Here is a 25,039-nt window from a genome sequence, read left to right as displayed (position 1 = left end):
CATAATTAATCTGGGAATTATTTTTGTTGTTTTTAAACTTACATTAAAAATTATTTAAAAATTACTATTTCACCCTGTACTGCTAGTGAGCTATTGTGCTCCCATGCCATGAAGTAACTTCAGCAGGTATCTTGCACATTGTGGAATTTCTCATGTATTCTTGGTAGTTATGTTAAAGAATTCACCTATCATAATAACAGAATGGGAAACAATAAATTGGCACACACGATAAAGGAGTATTAGAGGTATATGCTGTTTGATCATTGGAGACAAGAAACATGTTGGACAGAGCTGCTCCTTTGAGGAACTGTGCTAAAAGGGCAAGTCAACATGAATCAGCAACTAAATATGGTGTCTACTGCATGTGAGTTGAAATGACTGGTGGCCACTTCTTACTGAAACAATTGCAAGAGATTATAGATAAACCTTGATTTCTGTGTTCCTGTAGGAAATTAAGATATGAGGCTCAGAGACTGCATCTCCACCATGCCAAAGTGCCATGCCAAAGATTATACCTTCACAGATTTAGATCTAATAATTACTGTAGTTTTGATCATTCAAACAAATCATAATAAAGTTGCAACAGTTACTTTTCCTATAAAATGCAGAGAATGTCTTTGGTATTTTCTTGAGATTGAGTAGCCACAGACATCAGTCATTGCTGAAATAGCAAAGGAAACACAATCATGGAGGATGTGACCCAATAAAATAATTTTTCTCATTAAAAAACAATGAAGAAAACCCCCAAACCTGAAATCCAAAACATTTGAATTGTATTACTTCATTGGCATCATTATCAATTCCTGTGCCACTTTTGTAAGGCATGGTTGATTTTGAAAAAACTTTTACCAACCTGCTGACAGTTGATATTTTCCTCACTACAGTGGTCACTTCAGATCCCACAAATATGAAAAAAATATCCTTAAAAACATAATAATGGCTAATCATTGAACATATCTGCAGTCACTATGGAAGTAATGAGTAGAGCTAAAATAAATAAATTTGAATGTTTTTAAGAATTAGAATTAATTAGCAGTACTAAATAACTGTGCCATGTTAACAGACAGGAGCAATATCCTCAGCTTTAGATATACTGAGTCAGGTAAGAGCTGGTTTTTGTGGTGATTTCAACACATAATTCAAAGGGTTCTGTTAGGAATTTCTAAGCAGCAAAATACAGACCAAGGCATCTAATCCTCTATCTCAAACTACATTTTAACCTGTCGTTTTTTTATATTGCACTCTGTACATCCATTAAACCCTTCAAAATGGTGCTGCAATTACCAGGGCTGTTCTCTACTGAGTTGTAAGGCTAATACATATATTTTTATCTAGTACAGCACCCCCTTCCTTTTGTGATAGTGTGACAGAATGATCTATGAAGAGCTGGAGCTATGCAGACTCGTGTTACTGTAATTAGTGAGATCTAACCACGTTTCATACCTGTGTAGCTCCATTCTTAGGGCATCTATCCATGTTTTACCAGCATAGTGAGATTTAAAGCCAAGTCTTATCTTCCAAGTGCACATAAGGGTCAGTTCATCCACCTTCAGCAACAGTAGGTGACAGAGGGATCGAAGCCAGATTAACAGATGGACTTCACAGAACAAGGATTTAGCTTGACTGTGTTAAATACACCCGTGGCATAAGTCACACCAATGGCAGTTAATTCCTACTGTAGTTTGTGACAGAGTTAAAATGCTCCTTATATTGCTCTAGCTATAGAATTTTTCTTATTTCTCATTGGGACACTAATTTTCCCAGTTGTTTGACAGGACTGTGAGAATGCAGGCTATGGCTTGATGCTCAGTCCTGTACATCAAAGTCAATTCTTCTGGCTGCATGTTATTCAGCTTTTAAGAGGTAATAAAAATTGACTCTATGACAAACTAAAACATTTGTTTGCTTATAGCTGTTAGAAATTGTGGCACTACGTAAGTAAAAAGGGGGTGGCAGCACAAGACACTCCCAACAGCTTTATTGTTTTGGCTGAGAAATGGTATTCACATGCTCTGCCTCCAAGGGATCATGTTAGAGGGAGCAGATTCATCAGGTCCTGCCCTGCCTAGATCATCTTGGCTTCATAAACACCATCCCAAATCTGTTCAGGGGAAGCAATATATATTAATTTCCAGAAGAGGGGAGGGGCTCGTAAAATTCTGCATTCAAAATTGTTTCAAGTTGCAGCTACCACAGTTCCTACATCACTGCTGGCAGAAAGACAAGAAAAACATACAGAAGATTCTGGATGTAGCTTTAAGCTACATCAAGAGGATCATGGGGTGTGTGTTTTGGTTTTGCAAGCCTGAATTTTTCCATTGTGGATCAGGAGTGATGGATTATAATGGCTCCAAGAGCTGTCAGCTAATATCTACACTGCAGCATGATCAGACAGTAGCAACCTCTCTGGAATGCTGTGACAATTTCTGGCTGCTGCCATGAGAACCACAGGTCATGCTTCCATGAGAGGTTTTAAAGTAGAAACCTAAAGTTTAAATAGGAAAAGGCACCCAGACTGCATAATCTTCTGCAGAATAGGAAGAAAGCATTCAGCTAATAAAGTACTGACAGCTTGGAGATTTTGCACACTGCTCTACTTTCTTGGGCACTCTGATGCCACTGTATTTTCTTGTTTACCTTGGAAGTAGCTGCATTCAGGTGAACAAGGCCAGAGTCTCAGTTATCAGGGAGGGTGACTAAGCAGCTCACTCGGTTACACCTTGGGACCTGTACTTGAGTTCAATGGTTAAAAAAAAATCTAGGCAATCCATATACTTGTTGCTCCTCTAATTTCACTCTGCATTGAAGACACCCATTATCCCATGAAAAAAAGGCACTCGACACATACCAAATCAGTCATATTGTAAAGCATAATGAAGTTGCTGAAATTCTAGTAAAACACCGTTTGTACCATAGGAAATGTTCTGCAAAGAATGTTAGAAGTTCAGTCATCACAATCTCAGCAACAATGCCTCTTACGCATTAGAGTCAGGTATGAAGGTCAGGACTTTGAAAGCAGATGACCATTTAAAGCAGTGATTAGCTTTCTAGTCCACTTATCTGGATGTTGGCATCCTTTCTTAGGCTTTGCGCCAATTAGAGGAAGGAAACCACAATCAAGTGGTTATGTGTCCTGGTGACTCAATACATGCTAAGAAAAGGACTACAAGATTTGAGCCAGTGGGTGATACTTGTAGGGGGCTTGAAGTGCCTATGGTCATGGAAAGAACAAGGCTCCAAACTATTATCTACACCCAGAAAGCCAGAGGGAGTGCAGACCAGTGTGGGAATTCTGCCTCAGACATGGCTGTGCTGTGCAAATAATACCAGGGCACAATCTGCTCCTGGAAAACTGAGGAGTACAGGCCATTGGAAGGTAAGAGTATTACAGAGTGCAGTTCTGGGAAGACAAGTCAAGATAAAGCATTCATGCCTTCTCCCACCATGAAAAGAGAGTTACTTGAGCCTTGGGAGTCATAAATATAAGAGGAACAAAAGTGCTCAAGCACAAGAGCAGCAGGACTGGTGGAGCTGTAGCTGTTTGGAAGAAAAAACTGAACTAAAGCCCACATCCAAGTCAGAAGGTGTAAAGTGCAGTCCTGCTGTGCTAAATACCTCACCTTGTGCCAGTAGGCCTACTTCAAAATATGACAGATATTTGAAGTAGTGGTTAATAAAAGATCAATTAACTTGCTCACAATTAGACCTCTCTTTGGGTCTTAGTTCAATTCCACTGCACACAAATTTATACAAACTGCCTTTACAGCATCCCCTTGGAAAAACAGGAAATAATGAATTTCTTCAAGGGGGGAATATTTTCTAAAGGTAAGTCAGTTAGCAGTGATGACTGCAGAGAGGCATCCTCTCCTGCACTACTTGCCATGGCTGGAACCAGTGTGCTGCCCCAAGTTCCTGTGCAGATACATGCCTTCAGAGCCAGGCTGATTGCAGGTGTCTTTCCAAACTTGCACTTCTCAGAGGCTCTGGGACAGAATATAGAAAACATTCACTGGAATCAGTGACTGACCCAAAATACTGAAACTCATGGGGCACATTTTCAAAACTCCTGGCAAGGATCATTTTTTTCTACCAAACTGCAGCAGCACCCACACTGAAAACAGGTCAAACTGTAGCCTTCCTGCCTTTCCACCAAGCAAGGAATAGGATGTTGAATTATGCCAGGCTTTCCCACAAGACAAAAGTAACAGAAGAAATAATGATCAGAGGCTGGATTCAGTGGTGCAACTTGTTCATCTATGGATATTAGAAGTGGTTACAAAACTAAAGTGTTGAGAATCAGTCAAGAAACACTAAACACTAAGCTACTGCCTCTAATTTCAAGTCCTGAGCTTCAATATGGTGGTTGTACAGGTCATGGGGTACTGGTCACAACAACAATGGTCATTATTTTCTTTTCCCTCTTCCTAGTCCTTTTTCTTTAGAGAGGTTTTTCTATGTTTCATGTTCCTTTAAATATTACCTAGCACCTTTTTCCTCTGTACTCTGAAAAGATATTACAGCAACATAACAGCATTTTCAGATGCACAAAACCTGAAGTTAAACACCAGGGTTGGCATATTTACTTAAATCAAAGATGTCTTAGAGATGAACAAAGAGAACTGGTAAATGTTACACAAGCTAAAACAAATGAGGAATTTCATATTAAATACATCAGAAGATTACATTTTTCAGCAGTTACATAGAGGTTTACAAACTGTTATAGATGAGAATGATACAATGATTGATTCCTCCATATGAAAATTTGAGCCTTGGGGCCAAGTTAAAAAGCTTCCAAAAAATTACAGCCTGCATATCTGTTAGTGATTAAGAGCTGAAATTTTACATTCAATGAAAAAAACCATGCTTTTCACGGGTTTTTAGTGATATTTAGATTGCCTATATAATGCCCTCAAAGAACTGCTAAGAACTCATCTGCCTTCTGAAAATTTTTGTATGTGAGCCAGTAGGGCACATGCAAGCCCCAAACTACGTATACATTACAGGGCTTCAGGAAAAACACTGGCTATTGTGAGCAGAAGTGAGACTTGGCTACAGCATGACTGGGGTAGGAGGTAGGGAGGGAGTGAACGTCAGAGCTGAACACCCCTTGTGGATATGGGAAACAGGACACCAAAGGAAGGAAGAAAGGAAAATCGCGCTGGAAAGCCACTCTCTCATAAGAGATCTATAAATTCTTCAATCTAAAGATGTTGGGTTTTACAGGCATACTGTCTTTTTTATGTGAAGCTGCAAAACATACAACAAGAAGGAAGATGTGTCTCAGGGGAAGAAGGCAGAGCTGGGCAGCCTACACAAGACAGTGTGGGCTAAGAGCAAGGCCTGAAACAGTCAACAAGCAAACATGGCAGGATAGAAGATGAAACAAAGGAAAACTAGGAGTGTTCAGGTGTAATGGATCTCTATGTCCTAGGGGACACGCTACCTGTAATTTAGCTGCTTCCCAGATCTTCTATCAAAGCCTAATCTGGTTGACCACTGTTCCATTCTACAGCAGGCAAAGCCTTATGCTCTGAACTCAGAGCCAAATCCAGGCATTGCAATGTCCCCATCATATTTTGTGACCCTACCAGAAGATATTCTGTGCCTCTTGGGGAGGACTTTGCCTATAGCAGACTCAAGGCTTCATTAGTAAAGGATATAGACAAGTCATATTCTCCAGGTTTTATCTGGAAATCATGGGAGCAAGGCTGCTTTTCGGTTCTGGGAGCCAGGAGCCAAGACTTAGGTTACTCAGAATCAGTTGGGATTTATGGCCTCTAACTGTTTTACCACTTTTTCAACTCCTACTGCTGAAAAAACTTTCTCATCTTCTCCTCTTACTTCTTAAGATGAAATAGGAGGAGTAGGTGACTTGGGTCTTTGTTGCCAGTCCAGCATGCCTCCCTGTGATCTGTTGCTGGCTGCTCTTTTCTCTTCACCTGTGCCATATCACCAGCAGAGACCACTTCTGTGAGCAGGTTGCATGCTAAAGATATAACTGCAATAAATATAAAATGACACACCAACATGTTCTTCCAATCATTGTATCAGGAACTGTGAGGAAAAATCTGTAGGAGGAAAGCTGCAATAGAAATGCAGGGCCATTTAAGTGAAAAGTGTGGAAGGGTAGAGGCAATGACCCACAAAGTTTGTAAGGTGAAAGGATAACTTGTATGCTTTCCTGGAACTTATTTCTGGGGGATCTATGGTTCTCTAGAGTTCTGTGTCACCTATTAGTAAATATCCCAGTCATTACATCTTTTTTTCTAGTCCACAAAAAAGCTATTATCTAACATTTAATATAGTAGCTCAGAGGTGGGGAAACTGATGATAAGTTTTGATAATTAATATTTGTTGTTAATATGGCACCAGAATGCAGAACACCTGCCTCCATATTTAATTTGCTACCAGGGGTGGATGGATTAATTTTTTTTAGAACAATACTAAAATAATACAAAATTTGTGACATGACCTACAGCAAAGTTAGACCTGCTGTTCAATATTGTTATAGGTGGATAATGAGATGATTGGCTCTCCCAATTAAAAGATAACTATTGTGTTGTGAATATTAATAAAAGCTTTAGTGATGTATAGTTATGTTATTGTAGTTTAGATGTCCTCTGCTGTCCCCACAGTTCCCTTTCCCCCCTGTATTGTGACCATCAGACAGCCAGGGTTGTCCAGGGCAGGTACAAAGAAGGCATGCAAATGTGCCCCTCGTATGGGGCAGTTAGGAATGGATAAGCTTGTTGCTTAGGGGGTGTGGCATGGCGACACCTGACCTCTAATCAGGTTACAAGAAAGCAGTCTCCACTGCAGGGCAAAGAAGAGCTGACTGAAAGACTTTGGGAGGGGCCAGGGCTGGCTAATGCAACCCCCAGGGGTATAAAAGACTGAGCATCCATCTTGAAGATGAACTGGTTATGTGGTGTACATGAGGGTAGTTCCCAGCACTACAACTTTTTCCTTGTATAGTCCTTTGTATTTTTGTTAAGGTTTAATAAACCTTTTTGTGATAAATAGGGTCAGGAGACCAGCTCCTTTAAAAGGCCTTTATTAAAGACAGCTCTGGGTGGGGAACCTGAAGGGTCACACACAGCGCCACGAGGACTGCAGCTTTGTCTCTTGGCAGAGCTGGGGCTTCCATCCTCAAGAGAGTCCTTAAAAAGGCAATACTGGCTCATAGTCCAGGGATATCCTCCAAGCTGGGTCCTATCTAAGTTATGGTGACAGGACGGAATCCAGCTCTGGTCAAGAGTGGGTGACTTAGTCTGGTTCTGGTGGGTAAAAGTCAAAGTTTATATGCTGGTTTGTTGTTTTGAGAGGGTTCATAAAATTGTCACAGCCTCTCATTTGAATTCAGTCCAGGTGGCCTCCTGGCCTCCTGGGAGCAGGGGGGCAGGGGAAGTGGTTCCCGATGGGAATAGATACAAATCCGGGGTGAGATGGAAAGGGGTACATATGCAGAGTATGACGGGGAGAGATACAAATACAGGGTAAAATGGTAACATTTAACAACGGCAACTAAAAGCAAGTCCTAGAACTCTTAACATTCAATGTTTAACAACAGACCAACACTTCAAATTAAGACTTTATCAACTTCACTAACGTCAACTACCAATTACTACTCTGAAAAAGAGCTCTCATCTCCAGGATTTCATTCCTCACAGTTTTTAAATTTTCAAAGTGAGCAGTTGTCTCTCACAATGGTGTGCCTTCCTACCCACCTGTGTGCAATAAAAAACTATTAGGCTTTGTAACTACATAACTCGATGTTCTTTTGCTTCCCAGCAAACCTTTACTCCATGCACTCTCTAGACTGGATAGTGGATACGAGGATGAAGCACTACTGCCCATCAGCAGGGAGCCTGGTCCCTGACCTGTAACGTCAGCAGGGTCTGATTACCTGACGTGAAGACCTCAGAGTACACACCAGCCTGTGCTGATGGACTGCAGATCTAAGCGTGCCAACACATGACAGAGCTCAGCTTTGCTCTGCTCTCATATCGTTGGTGTAGGTGAGCTTACAAAGATAAACTGCTCTGCAGTACAACTGCTGCTGCCAACAGGTGAGTTGTGTATAAAAGGCAACAACTAACTAGATGGGTGGGAAAGGTAAGGCAGCATGAACTCATAGTGTCCCACATTACAGAGTCCTTACACCAGCAGGAAGCAACAAGACACCCTGGGACTTCTGCCTGGCTCAGGTCAGAAACCAAATTTCTTCCCTCCTTCCCTGCTCTGTGCTTTTTTTAGTCAATTTAATTATAGCTTTATTTCTTTAACCCAAGCAGTATGCAGCTGAAATATATGGCATACTCTGGCACTGCTCTCAGAGCAGGTGGACTCAAACACCATCTGTATTCACACCAAACTATAAACTGCTTGTGCCTATCACCAGGATGAGGGGGAAAATAGTCATGCAAAAGACTGATTGACTGAAGTTTACCTGTTTAATGCTCATAGAAGAAGCCTGTTGTGCTATTTTGCATCATAAAACTTACGAAGAAGTAAATCCATTCATACAATAATGCAGCCATTATGGCTCATTAGAGGCTCAGCTTGCAAAGTCCAAAGTGTACAAACAGGCATATATAGGACAAATCTGAACTAAGCATTGTACCCTGCCCTCTGCCTGAACCAACCCCTTACACGTATCCGGTAAATGATTTATAAACCTAAAGATAGCAAACTATAAAACTGCATCACTCTCTTCACTTTGCAAACCAAACCCTTTCTGAATAATTTGCCATGGCTCGGAAAATGTTTCAAATTTTGGTGTCTGCTCTGCTGTTTACTGGTAAGTGCTTGGCATCCTATCTCATGTCATTCTCTTCATGCTTGTTAAATAGTCAGCTGGCAAAAAATCCTGTGTTACCACCAGAACAGCACCAATGGAAGAGAATTAACTGGAAATCACTGCAGCAGGGACATACAGGAGAGTGGGTGCTGCAAGAGAGAGTACTGCAAGATTGCATGGAACATTCTGTGAAATATAGTTTGATTCTGCTCCTCGTGACTACTTTTGAGCTTTTCACTGCTCATGTATAAGTAAGAAGGATGCATTTCTGACTGAAAGTCATTCTTACAGGATGATTTCCTGAACTGTTAAAATTGTAAAAAGAGCTTGATGCTGTTCCTACAAAATCTTCTTTAAATATTATTCTTATCTCAACATTTATTGTTTGTAGGAAACAATCTCACATGCATTTATAAGGACCCAAAATAATCTATTTCACAAGAGATTTCTGGAATACCTGGCTTGAATTTCTTAAGGAGACTGACTGATTGTTTTAAAGCACTTGGGCTGTCTGGATGCTGATCCTTCACAGCACTGAGTAACCAGAGCATCTACAATCAAGACTCAACCTGTAACACTTGGATCAGAGGGAAAATGGATGGGGCAGGGCTACTACATGCTCTTCCCAAAGCAGCACACGCTGGTACAGTCAACGATCAGTGATGCACGTGCTGCAGGATTAATTTGTTTCTTACAAAATTAGAACAAACCAGGCAGGCAGTAAGTGACAGCTGACTTCCCAAGTGATTGCCTGCATCTTGACAAGATGGTCTATCCACATGCATGCATTAAAAGCATTTCTTAGATTTGAGTGCTCCAATACACATGCAGTAAACACATGATGTGAGTAGCTAAGGCAGAATGAGGGAGACAATGATTAATTGTGGATTACTGAAAAATGTTTTGTAAATTGGGACCACAGTAAGGTATAATCTCTCTCATGGTTTTAATTCACTTCCATGCCATATGAACCTGAGTTTTGGCTGCAGTGAGGCTCTGTAGGGAAATAAGGAGATGGAAAGGGACTTTGTCTCTTCGGCAAGTTTGAGCTCACCTATAAACCTTTTCCCCTTATTTGTCCTTCCTGATCTGCAGTTGAACTGGTACAATTCCTGAGTACTTGCCTATCTTCTTGAACTTCACCTCCTTTCCATTGAAGGCCATTTATAGCACAAACAGTGTCACCAAGGCCAAGCTGGGAGTGCAGCAGCTTGCAGCCCCTCCTTTTGGAAGACTTTACTTTCATCTCTTTTATGTCTCTTGTCTTGTTTACCCTCTTTTTCAGGTTTATATTCTTCAAAATACATGCAGAACTACTTATTACTATTTTTAATGAGCTGTTAAAATTTAATTGATCACAGTCAGTTCAGTTTTTCATTAATTGTAGGTCCTTTCAGCAACAGTGAAGGTGGTAGTGAAGTAAAATAGAGACTATAAGACTGTTGTGAGAATCTTATTTTTCTTCATGCCCTCAATTCAGCTGCTATAAATCACTCCTCATAGTAAACCATCGTCACAGCACTTGGAATAGGCTCTCTGGACCTTTTGCTTTAGCTTCTGGAGAGCAAGGGATGAGGTAGGAGTGGGATGTCTTGGCACTGAGATAACTGCTGAAGTCTCTCAGTTGTCTGATGGGGGTTTTTTGCCACAAATGGATGTAGAAAGGAAATCTCAACAGGACCCACTGAGTGGACCAATGGACTGGTGCTTTTTCTAATACTTTGCTGCAGTGGAAGTAGCTCCTTCCCTAGGATTATCTAGGATTTTTGCCAAATTGCCTTGCTATTTACCCATGCTGGAAACTTTCCTGACCCCTGGCATCATCACACATATTGAATATGTTCAATAGCTAAATCTGCATTAAGTGTCTGTAACTTCTCTCTGCCTTTGCTGATGAGGGAATGAGGCTGATGCTATAGCTCTAAGGATTGTTAATGACATCTCTTGAACCAGAGAGCTCTTTGTGTTCTTGAAATTAGGAATTGTCAAAGAATAAAATCTATTTTACTTGAAGCTTGAAAAAGAAACAGATAAGGCCAAAATTTCAAAGACTGGATGATATAGAAAGAGTTGAAGCACTTAATCAGTGACTTTAACTCTTGCTGTCAACAGATATTAGCAAATCTGACTAATTTAATTCTATTCTAAGGCTTGTTACCATCCAAACACTCCAGGATACAAAGCCTATGTACATGTGGGAGGATGGATTGTAGGAGAATAGAGATAGTGCTGAAGGCAATCTCATCCCTGAGGAGTTGCAGCTGTACTAATTACTAAAGAGTAGAAACAGGCCTGCCCTTAATAGGTCACAGCTATGTCCAGTAAGGATGGGTGTTATAAAAAAGCAGGTTAGGATTTTGTTGGCTCTGCTGTGCAGAGTAGTAAGGGAAAGGCAGTTGTGTAAGGGACAGGAAGGAGTTAACTGGCTGTGCAAGAAGGGAGAGTAAAGGAGTCAGTGTTGTGAGGAGCTGCCCATGGGAACTCAAAGAGAGAAGGTCTGAAAGTTTTGTAGTAAGATGATAAACTAATAGTGACAGTCAGATTGGTTCCAAGCACTGAGGCCAACAATTGATGGCCCATATGGGGGTGAGTCCTGAGATGTACATACAAACATTTTAAAAAATAATTTGAAAAGCAATGTGCAGGTGTTAGACATTAATACAATTATACTTTTCAACTGAAAAAAAGGTGATATCTGGGCCAGAGTTGGCCTGCAGAATCCACAAGTCTGTCTTTGCTGAAATCCACTTTCTGCAGTGTACTGACAGATGTCGAGATTTCCATGGAATGCCCCATAATCTAGAGAAATATTTGAGTGAGGAGAGAAGCAGCTGCTGCATCATTCTTTTCAGCTGTTGCACTGTGGTATTCCGAGTCCTCAGACGGAGTTCTGTGGTCTGACTTTGTGAACTTAGATTTAAAAAGTCAGATAGCTGAAACATGGTGGGGAGGTGGTCTGTTCTAGCTCGTTCTAGTCTTAGGAAACACAGGTGAGCTGCAGACTTGATTTACTTTTCAAAGTTCCTAACACGTCAGCACCTGCCACCTCAGCAAGGTTGAAGTTTAGCTCTGTCCAAGTTTAGCCTCTGTCCAAGCTCTGTCCTAAAGAGCTGATAAGACTGGCAGCCTTACCTCCATGAGCTGAGATTTTTGACCAGTCACCAAAGCCAATAATAAGAAGAGTTATTAGACCTAAAGGAAAGGAGCCAGAGCAATTGCCAAATTTTGACATTTAAATTACATTGATATTAACTTAAGCAATATGTTTTCGAGTTGTCAGAAACTTGCAAGTCTTCAGAAACTAGGAAGAAACAGTAGTGTGCACAGAGAGTGTTTGAAGTGCTGCTAAATAATTGTCAGGTTTTTTATAAATATCACAACAAATCAGAGATAAAGCACCTTTCCCTTTAGATGTAGATGCACACCAGAGGTAAATTTTGGTCCTAAGCCTAGAGATTGCTCCTTACCACCTATAAAATAGTGCTGATCTGGAGAAAACAAACAGGCTTTGGGGTAGAGAGTGGAAGAAGAAGTGTATCCTGTACTAAGGCAAGCTTGAAGATTTGTCTTCTTATCATTAAACTCTGCCATTAGATGTGCAAATTGTGGCCTGCCTGTTCTTCCCAGACTACTAAGTGTACAATGGCTCTTGCTACTTAACTTCTACAAAAGAAAATTTATATCAATTAAAAAGGTCCCTTAGCAGACAAATCTGTCAAAACTTAATCCCATACTCACCTTTTTGATTGTGTGATGAAGTGGATCACTGCACATTCAGCTGACAGAAAAAGATGTCTTCCTGGGAAGATTTTGTGGCTGCACCCAGCTGAGTATGTTGCTGTCTAGAAATCTATCCTTGTAAAGAGAAATATGCTTCCATTCAAGTCTAGGTTGAAGAGATTTTAAAGCACAGTAATTTAAAGTGTATTCAGGTTGATTTTCTAGTTTGAGTGCGGTTTGCTGTGATATTTTTTATTATTACTTTGACATTCCAAGATACTTGATATGCCTTTTCATAATCAGGCTTTTGTCATTGGTTTGGTTTTTCTTTTTTATATACTCAATGCTGGATTAAGTGCACATTTGGTTTTTTGACAAAGATGGCAAGGTTGTATCACCATGTCTCCTCAATTTTAGTCTCAGATCATAGTAATCCAAAATTAGATGCTCAGAAGGCATAGTAGCAATAATGACTACTAACAGTTTTCCCTCTGGACAATGTCTTTAGGGGCACAGGATAGACAAAACTATCTGCTGAATGCAATAATTACATGAGCTAAGCATCTGCTTGTTAAAAACAGCCAATTTTTTTGTATAATTTGCTTTTCATGTGAGAACACTGAGTGAATCTTCAGGAGATGATGAAAGGAAACACTCTAACTGGTAACAGCTGACCTAACCTCAGCAATAGTTCACCCACTACACATGTTCCTCCTATTTTCCCACTGGGACATTTATATCTAAAAGTACTTTTCAAATCACGTATTTATCTTAGAGAGGAAAACAGTATTGAATAATAATAAGAAAACACAAATAAAAAAATACATGTCTGGCTGCTCTTCATGGTGAGTTAACTGTTTCAGTACAATTCAAAGTTCTTTATTTTTTGCAGCTCAACTTTATGCACTATGAGCCGTTCACCCACTTGCTCCTAACTCCCTCTAGTCTCACATCAGATGCTCTGAAATTCCAATCTCCTGGTTTGTATGCTAATCTTCTACAAGATGCAGTCCTTCAGGAATACTGTGTTTATAAAGCAAATCCTTCCACAAGATTTTATTAAGCTATTCAAAAGGAGGAGGAAAATTACACCCAAGCAAATTGAGTTCATTTGATGAAAACTCTACATTGTATTCAGAGGGGCTACTCAGATGGAGACAGCTGGTGTGATGACCCCAGGTCTACATTAGAGCTAAGTGAAGACCTTGCTTTCTCTGAGCTCTGCCAGAGCACAAGCAAATGTGCAGCCACACTGAAAGACCAACAGGGCTGATTCTGGTTATGCTAGAAATTATCTCACTGGAGTTTTTCCAGAGGTAAATGAAGTTTGCCATGTTCAGAGACTTGCTGTGATCTTTACAGCAAGACTAAGAGAGAATGAGATAAGCCTAAAGGATTAGGTCATATATAAAGGCTCTTACCTGATTTTCTCTTGGTACTTCTGCCTTTTTGGAGTGCCCCAGCAGCTGGGGACAAGTTCTGCAGAGACAGCTCCCAGGAAATGAAATAGCAGCTAGAAAAGAATAAGAACTGGGTGTCAGCATTGACAAGAGAAGCCAAGAGCAGTGCTGGCATACCCACCTCTCCTCAGAGCAGGCAAGTGCACTTCAATCTAAGTGAATACTTAGCCTAGTTAGGGGTGGCATTTCTCGTTGGATACAGAAGCAGCCAGAGGAGGCTATCTATTAAAAATTGACATATAATACCCTGAAGATGCAGCTCTCTGCACCACAGTAGCTAAGATAACGCCTCACTGTCCCACCAGTGGAATGTCGAGATCATTTTTGAAGATGCTGGCAGCAAGGAAAAAACCTACAAGAAGCAGAGCTGCTTAATGTCCTTTTTTTTTCCAGCTTATTTCAAATTTGGAGGGCCAGAGCACATATTGGTGATAAAATGTAATGTTTAATGGCCCTTACTAACTATATGTACATTTAAAGAAAATGGAAGCCTTTTAACGAGTCAATTTCTGATCCCAGTTCAGTTATTTCAGTCCAGAAATGTAATCATGAGCTTACAAAATATTTAATACAAAAAAAACCACCCCAAATTCCCTAAAGAGAAATTAACAGCTCAGAGATTTTTCTATTGGAAAATAGTAAATTGCCAGAGGAATGTTGAAATTTGGTACAAGCTTAGTTTTCTCTTGTGCAGCTCTAGAATACAAGTATAGCAGCTTAATAGACATAGGTGTGAAGTATCTTCTTTCCTAGCCTTCCACCAAATGTCTGAACTTACTTTTTTTCATGGAGTTGGTAACATTTTTGAAGATGGTATTCCTTGAAAACTCCCTACCCTAAAACTTCTACCTCCACTTTATGATTATAGTAACTTGGAATATGAAGAAACTGAAGTAGCAAGGAACTACTGGGACTGTGATTGCTTGCTAAGTAACTTTTCTAATGTACTAATTGATGTCTATATTAAGAGCAAAGATTACAACTATCCTCACTTTTTTTTGTTCATTACTCTATAACCAAACTCTCTCTCATCTTTTTTTTAAACATTTTTGGCACTGAAAAGAAACAAAGTGAAAGGGAGCAGCAAACACTCTAGCTCACATATCTTCTACCTATATGAATTCAGCAAACATTTTCTTCTATTTAAAAATCTAAAAAGCAACAATATTGTGGATGATCAGGAAAGCCAGCAATAATTACAAGTGAGCTGAATTCAACTGAAATTGCATATGAAAGCAAACATTTGATACTCCCAGTTAGATTTTCCCCCTAGAAATTCAGAAATCAGGGCATAGGAGAGCTGTGAGTGAGGTTATAGTTTGCCCTGCTGAGCTCCTACTCTAAGACATATTAGAAAACAGTTGAAGTTCTTGGCCCATGTGTTCCAAGTATGTGCAGGTTACTTACAAGTGTCCATTTAAACCCACTTGACTAAATTGGAGTACAGCTGTTTACAGACACTGGCCTCAGCTCAGTTGATGGATCTGAGCTCCATCTTAATCAGTGGTTCATTAAAAATTGTGTGATTTGGACTGACATGCTATTTTGGACTCTTTTAGCCCCAAATTAATTTACTTCTCAAAATTAATTTATGTCTCAAACACTCAAGACTAAAAAGAAAAGGTTTTTTTCTGTACCAGGACCTTTCATGTGAAGCTAAAGAGGAATTCACAAGAGGAATTTGTCTTGTGAAGAACATTTTTTTCAAGATCTGTAAGGACTCCTTCTGCATCTGTGGTGACCTCAGAAGCTATCTGAAGCAATGCAATAACAAGATTAGAAGTGCAGTATCTTCTGTTCGGAAAGTAATTTCCAAGCATGCAGTTTCTATGTTGATACTAATGAGAGTAAATATCACATATAAACCAGGAGGTTCAGAAACCATAGATACATTCATAGGTAGGGTTTGTGTTATTTTAAAAAAACTTTAAGCTCTCAGCACACCTGAGACTAATGCAATTATAGTCTAAGAGGATTTTTGTAACAAAATTTTGCATTAAAAATAAATTAGTTCCTTAATTAAGTTGTGACTTTATTTACTTCAGATTCAACAGCAAAATAATGATTTAGAACATTTGTTTTATTAACTTCAGGCCTAAAAAGAAATCTTCTTTCTGGGAATCTAAGGTAGGACCACCTCCAATTTTTATTAAATAAACTACAGATTCAAAACCATGTTCTATGGATATAAGCATATTATTGAAGTGCACATTCTAACATATTTTTATGATATTACAAATATTTGTCAGCTTCTGTTTCGAGTGTCCTTGGAGCACCCTTTCTGACAGAAGAATCAGCGAATCAATTCATGCGGCTCAAACGACACGTACCATATTCTCCAAGCTACTGGGACTCAGGCAGCAGCCAGAGCACATGGGCATACACTGTGGCTGAACAGGTATCTTCCTCATGCAGCTCCTACTGAGAAAAAGAAAGCATGGGTCTGGAATTAATGTGTAACATACATCCTTTGGGTCATGGGAGGAAATTTTTCTGATTTATCAACATGGGCAAGGCTGCTCAGTAGTCACAGAGAATATTTATTTAGTATTAAAGCTCAGAATATTCCTTTCTGTACTGATCTACTTCAGATTAGTGAATCATGGGCAGCTCTGAGGGAAACAGCCCAATACTACATGGACTTGGACCCTTATGCCTTCGATCCTTCGACAGCTGTGTTCGATGGGGTTTCTCAACAGCGCATTTCATAGACTCGGAGCCTGTTTGTACCTAAGTAAGTAAAACTGGCCCCTAAAAAACTGCTGACAATTGATTTATAGTGTCATAACCTGACACAGTGAAAAACCCAATTGTATCTTGAAAAATTAAAGAAGATTTGTTTCTGCTGTCCAAGTTTAATGGTTATTTAAATGCAGTCATTTTATTGTGGCAGAGTCTTTTTTAAGTATGTTTTGGAAAAGCTCATTAAGGGCTTAAAGAATATATATCCTTTTAAAAGTCCACAGAAACTAAACTGCTTCCTATAGAGTTGATTTAAAAAGCAGACAGAAAGCAATTCCTGAGGAGAAAAATAAAAGATAAAAAATGCCATCTATTTCAGTAACAAAACTATATTCAGTGTGGAATAAAATCTCAGCAGAACGAAACAGAGAATGAGACATAGCAGTTGGTAAAAGCAATATTTATAGATTGGAACAGGAGTACATGAAACGAAGTGTTGCAAACTGTCTCAGAGAAATTGTTAAGGATCGGACACATTTTTGGAACAAAATTTTTTTCAAATTTAGGGAGCAAGTACTAATGATTCAGTTGGACAAGCACAATACCCACATTATTCCTGTGGAGCACTTTTCCTGAGAAGATACTGCAGTCCTTAAAAATGGTAGAACTACAGGAGCAGGTAGAAGTAAAATTCTACAGTTTCAGTACTTAAAATAATTACTAAGACAGCAATCTGTCAGTCTGACTGAAACCATGAATAGGAAAATGGGTAAACTTCTAATATACTTTGAATTGAATATGCTTTGAATTTTATTGACTTAAAAGTACCTTTCTTTTTGAAAACGTGTTTCATTTTGAAATGCTGCTTTTGAAAAGACCTTTTTTTTTTATAAGATAGGAATTTGACTTGGAGACTCAGAGTAAGCTTTCCAGGACTGTTCCACCTGAAAGGTGACACCAGTTTCACTTACTCTGAGCAGAAACAAAGTAGGAGAGAATAGCTAAAAGCTATAGTTTACTTTCCCTCCTGCTGAGGCTTCAGCTGGAGCCCTTGGGCAACTGGAAGGAAGCACCAGGTTATTCATTCACAATTTCTAATACTGATATGGGTGGATAGCAGCAGTCACTTCTGCCTTATGACAAATTTACCTGAAGACACTTTATTCAGTTTTCTGAAAAAAACCCACTGTCTTTCCCATCAGAAAAATTCCTGACAGAGAAAAGCCCTTTGTCTAATTACTGGTTGTGCATCCGTTTGCCTGATGGCTGTGATTGCAGGAGCTGCCAGGCAGACTCCAGGATGAGTTATGCCTCCAGAAAGATAATCCTAATGATTGTTGTATGACAGGATTAAAGCCACTTACATAAACACATTTGCAGGCACTCCCACTGAAATATGGTTATGATTTCAAAGCAAGGCTAGTTAACTCACAGACTGAAATAAACTTTCCAGTGCTAATGTGACAGGAATTGACATCTAGAGTTTTTGAGAAGCCATATAGTAGCAAAGAAGCATCAAGCTAGAAGTTACAAAGACCATTATGGAAAAGTAGAAGAATTCTTTCCAACCTTATTTTTCTTGATTAGTGATAGTTCTGAAATGGAAAGCCTATAAAACCTATGCAGGAATCTGGTTCAGGGGCTGTACTTCCAGAAGAAAACATTTGCAAAAGCTAGCAAATCTGAATACTAGAGCTGTTGATAGGATCTTTAATTAATTCTGTGATTTTTTTTTCTAAAAGTAATTTATTCCATCTTTTCTAGCAACAAAATCAGATCCTACATGGAGCATCTACAGCAGTCTGGGACTGACCTCCAGCAACAAGCTATTACATCCTACACATCCTGTATCTGGCCATGTTAGGATATGGCATGTTATGTATTTGGCATTATGTATTTGATAAGATGACTTTATCTCCTCCCACTTGGGTCTAAACCCAAAATTAACACACTAATTCTCTGTATAAATACTGCATATTTTATATTCATAAGTAGAACTGAGATGTAGGTCATGGTAAATTGAATACGTTGAAGAAAACAACCATAAACTTTTAGCAGGTTGGATTTAAAAATGTCTAGTGTTCAGGTAAAACATTCTTTTGACTAGACAATTGTTTGAAGACACACATTCCTGCTTCTGTGACTTAAAATGACGTTTTTATTTCTCAGTATTTTCCTTAAACATTAAATGTTTTTGAGAGGCAAATAAGAAATTAAAATTGGCTACTTTGGATGGAAAAGAGAAGTAGAGCACATTTGCTTCAGGTATACCTCTGTAGTTCAAGTGCATTTCCATTTTTTCAAGTACTAGTAGTAGGTGTTGTAGTACACATTCATTCCTGTCAATGTTTCTCTTTCCTCATTTAATCTTCTGTACTTGGTCTTGAATGCCAAAATGAACTGAACTCACAGCTATTACTGTGAGTTGTTTTTTCTTACTCCACAGAAATGGGAAATGGTAGAAACATTCATGGCTCCTTTTCTATAAAGAAAATGGTGGTGACAAATGTTCTTTTGTTCTTGAGCTTGGAAGTTTCCTGGTTCCTATTAATTAATGTACCTTATTTCAGAACATCTTTGAAGAGAGGATGAGGCTTCCATGTTTGTATTATATGTTATTAATATAATGCTAACAATTAAAAGCTTTTTCAAACGTAGTCAAAATTTCTGCATGAATAAAGATGACCTGTTGAGGAAAACAAAATGTATGGTAACCTAGTGGCAGGATAGGTGAAGGAAGGAAATTTTTGCTTGCTTTTTATCCCCAAAGAGCAGTTTCTTCATGTTGTGCTTTCAGGATTCTTTGTGAATATGGACTGTACACTAACTGGAACAAATTTGAAGATAATGTTGGATCTTCTAGAAAGAAATCCACATTCTGGATTTTTGGCAATCCCTACCATGCTTCTAGGTATGAAACTATCCTTAGGTCATTATTAATTTCCCTGCATAGGACCACGACCCTGAAATTTCCATTATTCGTTAGCTGAAGCTGAAAATTCATTAAACACTTGAAAGAGATAAATGAGGTGCAAGTTCAGTATTTGCCATGTAGAATTTCACATCTTTAGTCACACTACTTAATTATGAAAGGTTCATTCAAAGATAAGGGCTGACAAGTGATATATAGACTGAAGACCTCACTGGTTAAACACAGTCATGGCCTGTCCCTGCTGCCTGCCTTCTCTGCACTGGTCAATCTTGGATAAGCTAGGGGTCCAGACCCTAAAAATTCCAGTGTTTTCCTCAGTAGCAGCACAGACATGATAGAGTTACTGAAACTCTTCAATTTATAGCAAAGTGCAGGACTGTAAGGATAAGCATTGCCTTTTATTTTAAGTGGATATGCATTAAAACTCCAAGGATCCACCTGCTCCAGCTGAGCATCTTGCTGGTCCCAGAGAAGTTGCAACTCTGCAGGCATTGATGCTCACGCCACTTGTGAACCTGTTCCTGAAGTATTGCTCTTTTCTGCCCATCTCTCTAGTTGATGTAGTTTCTGTCAAGGCAGAGGTTGTGATCTCTCTGTGCATTAACTGCAGTTTTCATGCCTGCATGTCAAGTTAAACCAAAATGGAGGTAGTTCAGGACCTGGTTTGCAGATGGACAGTAGACATCCCTGGAGTGGGGATGACAAAGTCCATTAGTGAGGTGGAAGGCAAAGTGAAGTGCTATCAGCTACTATCTGCTATCAGCTAGTGAAGTAACTGCCCAACCCTTATGAGCCATTTTAGGGTTGTCAGAGCCATAAAATTAGGATAACCACTGTCTATTGCCATGAGGACAGTCTTGCACAAGGCTGGCTTTGCAACCAAAACATCAGACAATGCCAGGGGATGCAATTTGACAGATCTGTTGTACTTAGACATGACTAATTCCTTTAAAGGAGTTGTTCTGAAAGCCAGAGACTCAATACTCAATCTGCAAATCCATAGCTTCAAGCTAATGTCAGTAATTCACATAATTAGTCTTGCTGAATTAAATGGGAAGAATTGTGCATGCATGAGTAGCGGTGGAGGATGAGGTGCTTATTTTGTGTTATCAAATACATGCCACTCATGACAATGAGCAAATGGCTTTCACAGCATTTGAATATTAAACACCTTCTTCTGCATTTATTAATAACTGGGGAAAATATTTACCCTGTGAATTTGCTACCCCTGTTTATCTTCACATATTATTTCAGTGCTTTAACACAAGTAAAGCTGGACCCTTTTCTGCTGACTTTTCCAATGCATCTTTATGTTTCCACCTACAAATTTTATCTCCTTGCTTTTTCTACAGCACAGCTTTTTCTACAACAATACCTTAGCAATGACAAAACCAAAGAACAGTGTTAAACTAAAGAGAACTTCAAGTACATCTGTGCTGATCATGGGAGTGGAATCACAGGTCTCAGGGCATTTTGCTTCTGGTGAAATGGAGAGCAGTATTTATTACTATTTTCTGAATACTGCAAGTTTTTTGAGGGAAAAAACCCTAAGCCACACAAATACCAGAGCTCCCTGAGGCTAGAGAGAACAGAGTTCCTCTGAGAGAGAGGGAACAGGCAGAGAGGAAGAGGAGTCACAGGAAGCTAGAATCCGGTTTGTCTCTGTATAGGTGTTAACTGGATGGATGCAGAAAATCCACCAGGCAGCCTGATTTTCCAACTCTTTCTGACTCATGTGAACACGGTGACTAAAATAACAGAATGACAGAAATCAGGATTTCCAGTTATCTCATGGTTGATATCTATCTCCAGCAGTGGCTTTTTGCCAGGCAAGGCCCTTACAGGATATCCCTCCCATGGGAGTGGCAAGTCAGTCAAGCTGCAAATCCTTCCTCAGAGCACCTGCCTATTTCCCCAGCTTCTTGTATCCCTATCTTTCCTAATCTTAGAAGAATCAAACTGCCTTTGAATATTTTCTACTCTGTCAAGTTGAATTGAAAACAGCCCACAAGTTAAAAAATTACTGTGGCTAGACATAAGGGATAAACAGGTACCTATGGAGACAGCATGGTTGTAGGAGCCTTGCTTTGTTAGGGAAACAGAGGAAGGATTCACTGTAGTCAGACATGACAGGAGAAGTAAGAAAACCTGTCATTTCTATAATAATTGAAGAAAAAGATTAATACTCCATAGCTTTCTTTTAATGAAAAAAGCAAGTCATTCTGAACACAGTGAATAGAAAAAGCTGTAGAATCCAAGTAACCTATATATAACCTACATTACAAATGTTGAGTGTGGGATAAGTACTAAGATACAGTTGTCTATAAACTCAGCAGGTGAGTATATAGAGGTAATGAGCAAAAACCACTTATTTTATGACCTGAAATGGTTTCTTCAAACAGAACAGTGGCAACTGGTATTCAGTGAAAATTCTGTCCACTACTTCATCACTGCTGTAGTTCATGTGATTGAACCTGGTCCCAGATAATTTTAATGCATAAACCTTTTCAGCTTGCATCACACTAATACTGTGCCTTGCTTTACATTTGATCTTCTGTTGTCTTAATTTAAACCAGAACAGCTGAGACAAAATACTCATCTAATTTACACCTACTGCTGGCTGCCAGCAAGAGTGAGCTGTGTTCAAGGCAATTTATGTTGGCTGATTAAGTACATAAACCACCCACCTGAGGCAGGAGCATTGCCACAACCTCTTCATGTAGAGTGTGAAATAAATTGTTAGTGTTTTGTACCATCCATAGGAGAACATGAGCTCAGTAGTAAAAATATAAACATAGAAAGTTATCCAAACCCCAAAAAGTTCAGCCAGGAAATAAGCAGTCTTTGTATGTGACTATTATGTTAAGTAAACAAACATCAATAATTACTATTCTGCCTCAAAGACTGTTGAAGAGCTATGAATTTCAAACAATATTACATCAAACCTGCATAGCCTACTTTCCACCAGCTGCTAAAAAGAGGAGCAATTCCTTCTATGAGAGATGAGTGGTATCAAGCTGAATATCTGTAAAGGTGATCAATGTAAGGCAACACAGCAAACAGCTGTTCCCTTTGAGCCTGAGCCCAAGCCACATCCCACTGCAGCACTAGGCAGGCTGAGAGCGGCAGCTGACTGCCTTAGAGATAGAACAGGTACTCATTGAGACTCATAATGCAAATTTAACAACCACCTCCCAAGGGGAGCAAGCTTTCCCTATGCCAATGTCAATCCAGACAGGGATAGGGAGGGAAGAAGAGACAGACAGATGAATTTCAGCCCTCTAGAGTCAACTACTAAAAGCTTCTTTCTCTATGAAGCATTACAGGATAGTCAGCTTGGAGAGACACTTCCTATTCACCTCCTTATTCCTGGTCATAGCAGCCACTGCTAAGGTGATTTCATGCCAGTCACTGACTCTGTGGCAGAACTGAATAAGTATGTGAAATCCTATCTGAATAATTCAACTATGTCCTGCTTGTGATTGAAAGCTGCTGTGCAGCAGGGAGCTCACTCAAGGAAGGCTTATAAAACATCCTTAAAACTGCTGTCAATCCCATTATCATAAATCCAAGGCTGGACTGTGCAAGGTGCAATGAGAAAGCAGTTATTGTGACATCTTCAAAATGAAGGTAGGACTATCTAAGGGCAAGAAAACAACCACAGAAATAAAGTTACTAAAAAGAAAACCATAGATGATGGTGGTGGCTGCTTAGCACTGAAAAACAACTGATTTGGTAGTTATTTAGAAGAAATATTATAAAAAGATATTATTTGTAACTTCAAACTGGCTTTAGTTGAACACAGCGCTGAGAACTATAAAGTGCTGTTTCCTCTTGGTGTCTCTGTTGAAATATTTATGGTACTACCCTTGCTGTGGAGTTCAGGCAGGAGGCTCACTGCCAAAAGATCTACCACAACCTTCCTGATGGCCTGGGACCTCTACAGCCCCACCTTAAACTGTGGGCAGGATGCAGTCCAAATTTTCCAATGGTACCTCATAAAGCAACTACATTATAGCAAAGCTACATGTGCTGACTTTTGGTTTTTAATTTAGAGAACTTGCAATAATGAGGAAGAGCCTATTTAAAACATTTAAATGGTGAACTTAAGAGGAACAAAAATTTAAAAACCCCCATGCTTTTACTCATAAATAATTTGAAACAACTACCTTTTGCTAAGTGTACAAACAATTCAATATTATACTTTGTGGATAACAGAAATAATTTTTCTACAAATAAGAAAATAACCTTCCTTTTCATTATTCAGGATTACACGTACTCATCCTTTTTCATCCTCTCTGCCCCAAGCTAAAATCTATTTTCATTCTCTTAATAATTGCCAGAGGATTACATCTAGCCCAAGTACAATTACAGCTACTGTTTATAGCAACCAAAGATTACTCTGTGCCTCACTAAAATGTCCAGGCTACCTTGATCTGTCAAGTCAACTGTATCAAGAACAGCATATGCAGCAGCAATTACAAATAAGCGAATTACAAAAAAGTCCCTTCTCTTGAAATTATAGTTTTTGTAATTCAGGCATGCTAGTCTGAAACCAGAAAAGGAAGCTGAAGGATTTTGAGAGAATTGCTCATCAGATGGATCCCTCTTTCCCACAGAGAAACTTTGAAGTTATGTTATTAATGGGAGCAGTGACAACTGAAGACAGGATCCTGTTTGACAGTCTTCCTTTTCAGTTCTTAACTAACATGTAAAATTGCATGCTGGAAATGGAGGGGCAGTTACCAATGCGTGCTGAAAATTTACTCACACCCTCCTAAAATCAGCTTCTGAAAGAAGTATTAATGAGTTAAATGAGATTAACGCAGAAGAAGACTGCATCACCTACATTGTAGCCAATTGATTAGAAGAAATGAGTCAGGAGAATCAGGAGCAGATAACTTTATCTGTCTCAAGACAGCCTAGGCAAGCCAAGTTTTCTCTAAATCTTTTTCAAATTGAACTAATGTGCCCTGAAATCTGCTAGCTTGAGACTGCTGTTAATATCCAGATGTCCAGAATGGGAACTCTCAGAGAAATATTTTGAAATTGTCAGTTCTGGTTCTGAACAAGGATTGAAAGTAGCTCATCTGTGTCAATAAATTGGCTAGCAAAGATTGGATCTGTCCTTTGCATTTGACCCTGGTACAAGTGATATGTCTTCTGGTACAAGTTTTGCAGCATCACTACTCAATCAATTGAGAGTTGATTTTACCAGCCCCTAAAATTGGACATCCTGAAACGTGTGTGTTTCAGGCTCACAGCACTGAAGAGGACAGAAGTGAATTCATTACCTTTCTAATACAAGATCACTTGATGTGCAACAGCCCTACCAATCATTATGTCCAATGCAAATAATGGATTGTGTTTCTGTCTCATTATCTTGTGACAGGATTGTTATTAACTTGTGACTAAACAACAGTTTTGTAGAAAGTCTCCTCAAGG

General features: G+C 39.3%; 1 protein-coding gene across 1 annotated transcript in view; it reads left to right on the top strand.

The window, feature by feature from the left end:
• Positions 1 to 8,751: 8,751 nt before the first annotated feature.
• Positions 8,752 to 25,039, top strand: part of C2H3orf85 (chromosome 2 C3orf85 homolog) — a 35,110-nt gene continuing 18,822 nt past the window's right edge. The window contains exons 1-4 of the mRNA XM_077174680.1: positions 8,752 to 8,800; positions 16,230 to 16,378; positions 16,572 to 16,657; positions 18,427 to 18,509. Coding sequence (XP_077030795.1) covers positions 8,752 to 8,800; positions 16,230 to 16,378; positions 16,572 to 16,657; positions 18,427 to 18,509 — 367 coding nt within the window. The remainder of the gene's footprint in view (positions 8,801 to 16,229; positions 16,379 to 16,571; positions 16,658 to 18,426; positions 18,510 to 25,039) is intronic.

This window comes from Agelaius phoeniceus, chromosome 2 (assembly GCF_051311805.1).
Source record: "Agelaius phoeniceus isolate bAgePho1 chromosome 2, bAgePho1.hap1, whole genome shotgun sequence".
NCBI classification, from domain to species: domain Eukaryota; kingdom Metazoa; phylum Chordata; class Aves; order Passeriformes; family Icteridae; genus Agelaius; species Agelaius phoeniceus.
This window is presented reverse-complemented; position numbering and strand designations above follow the sequence as displayed.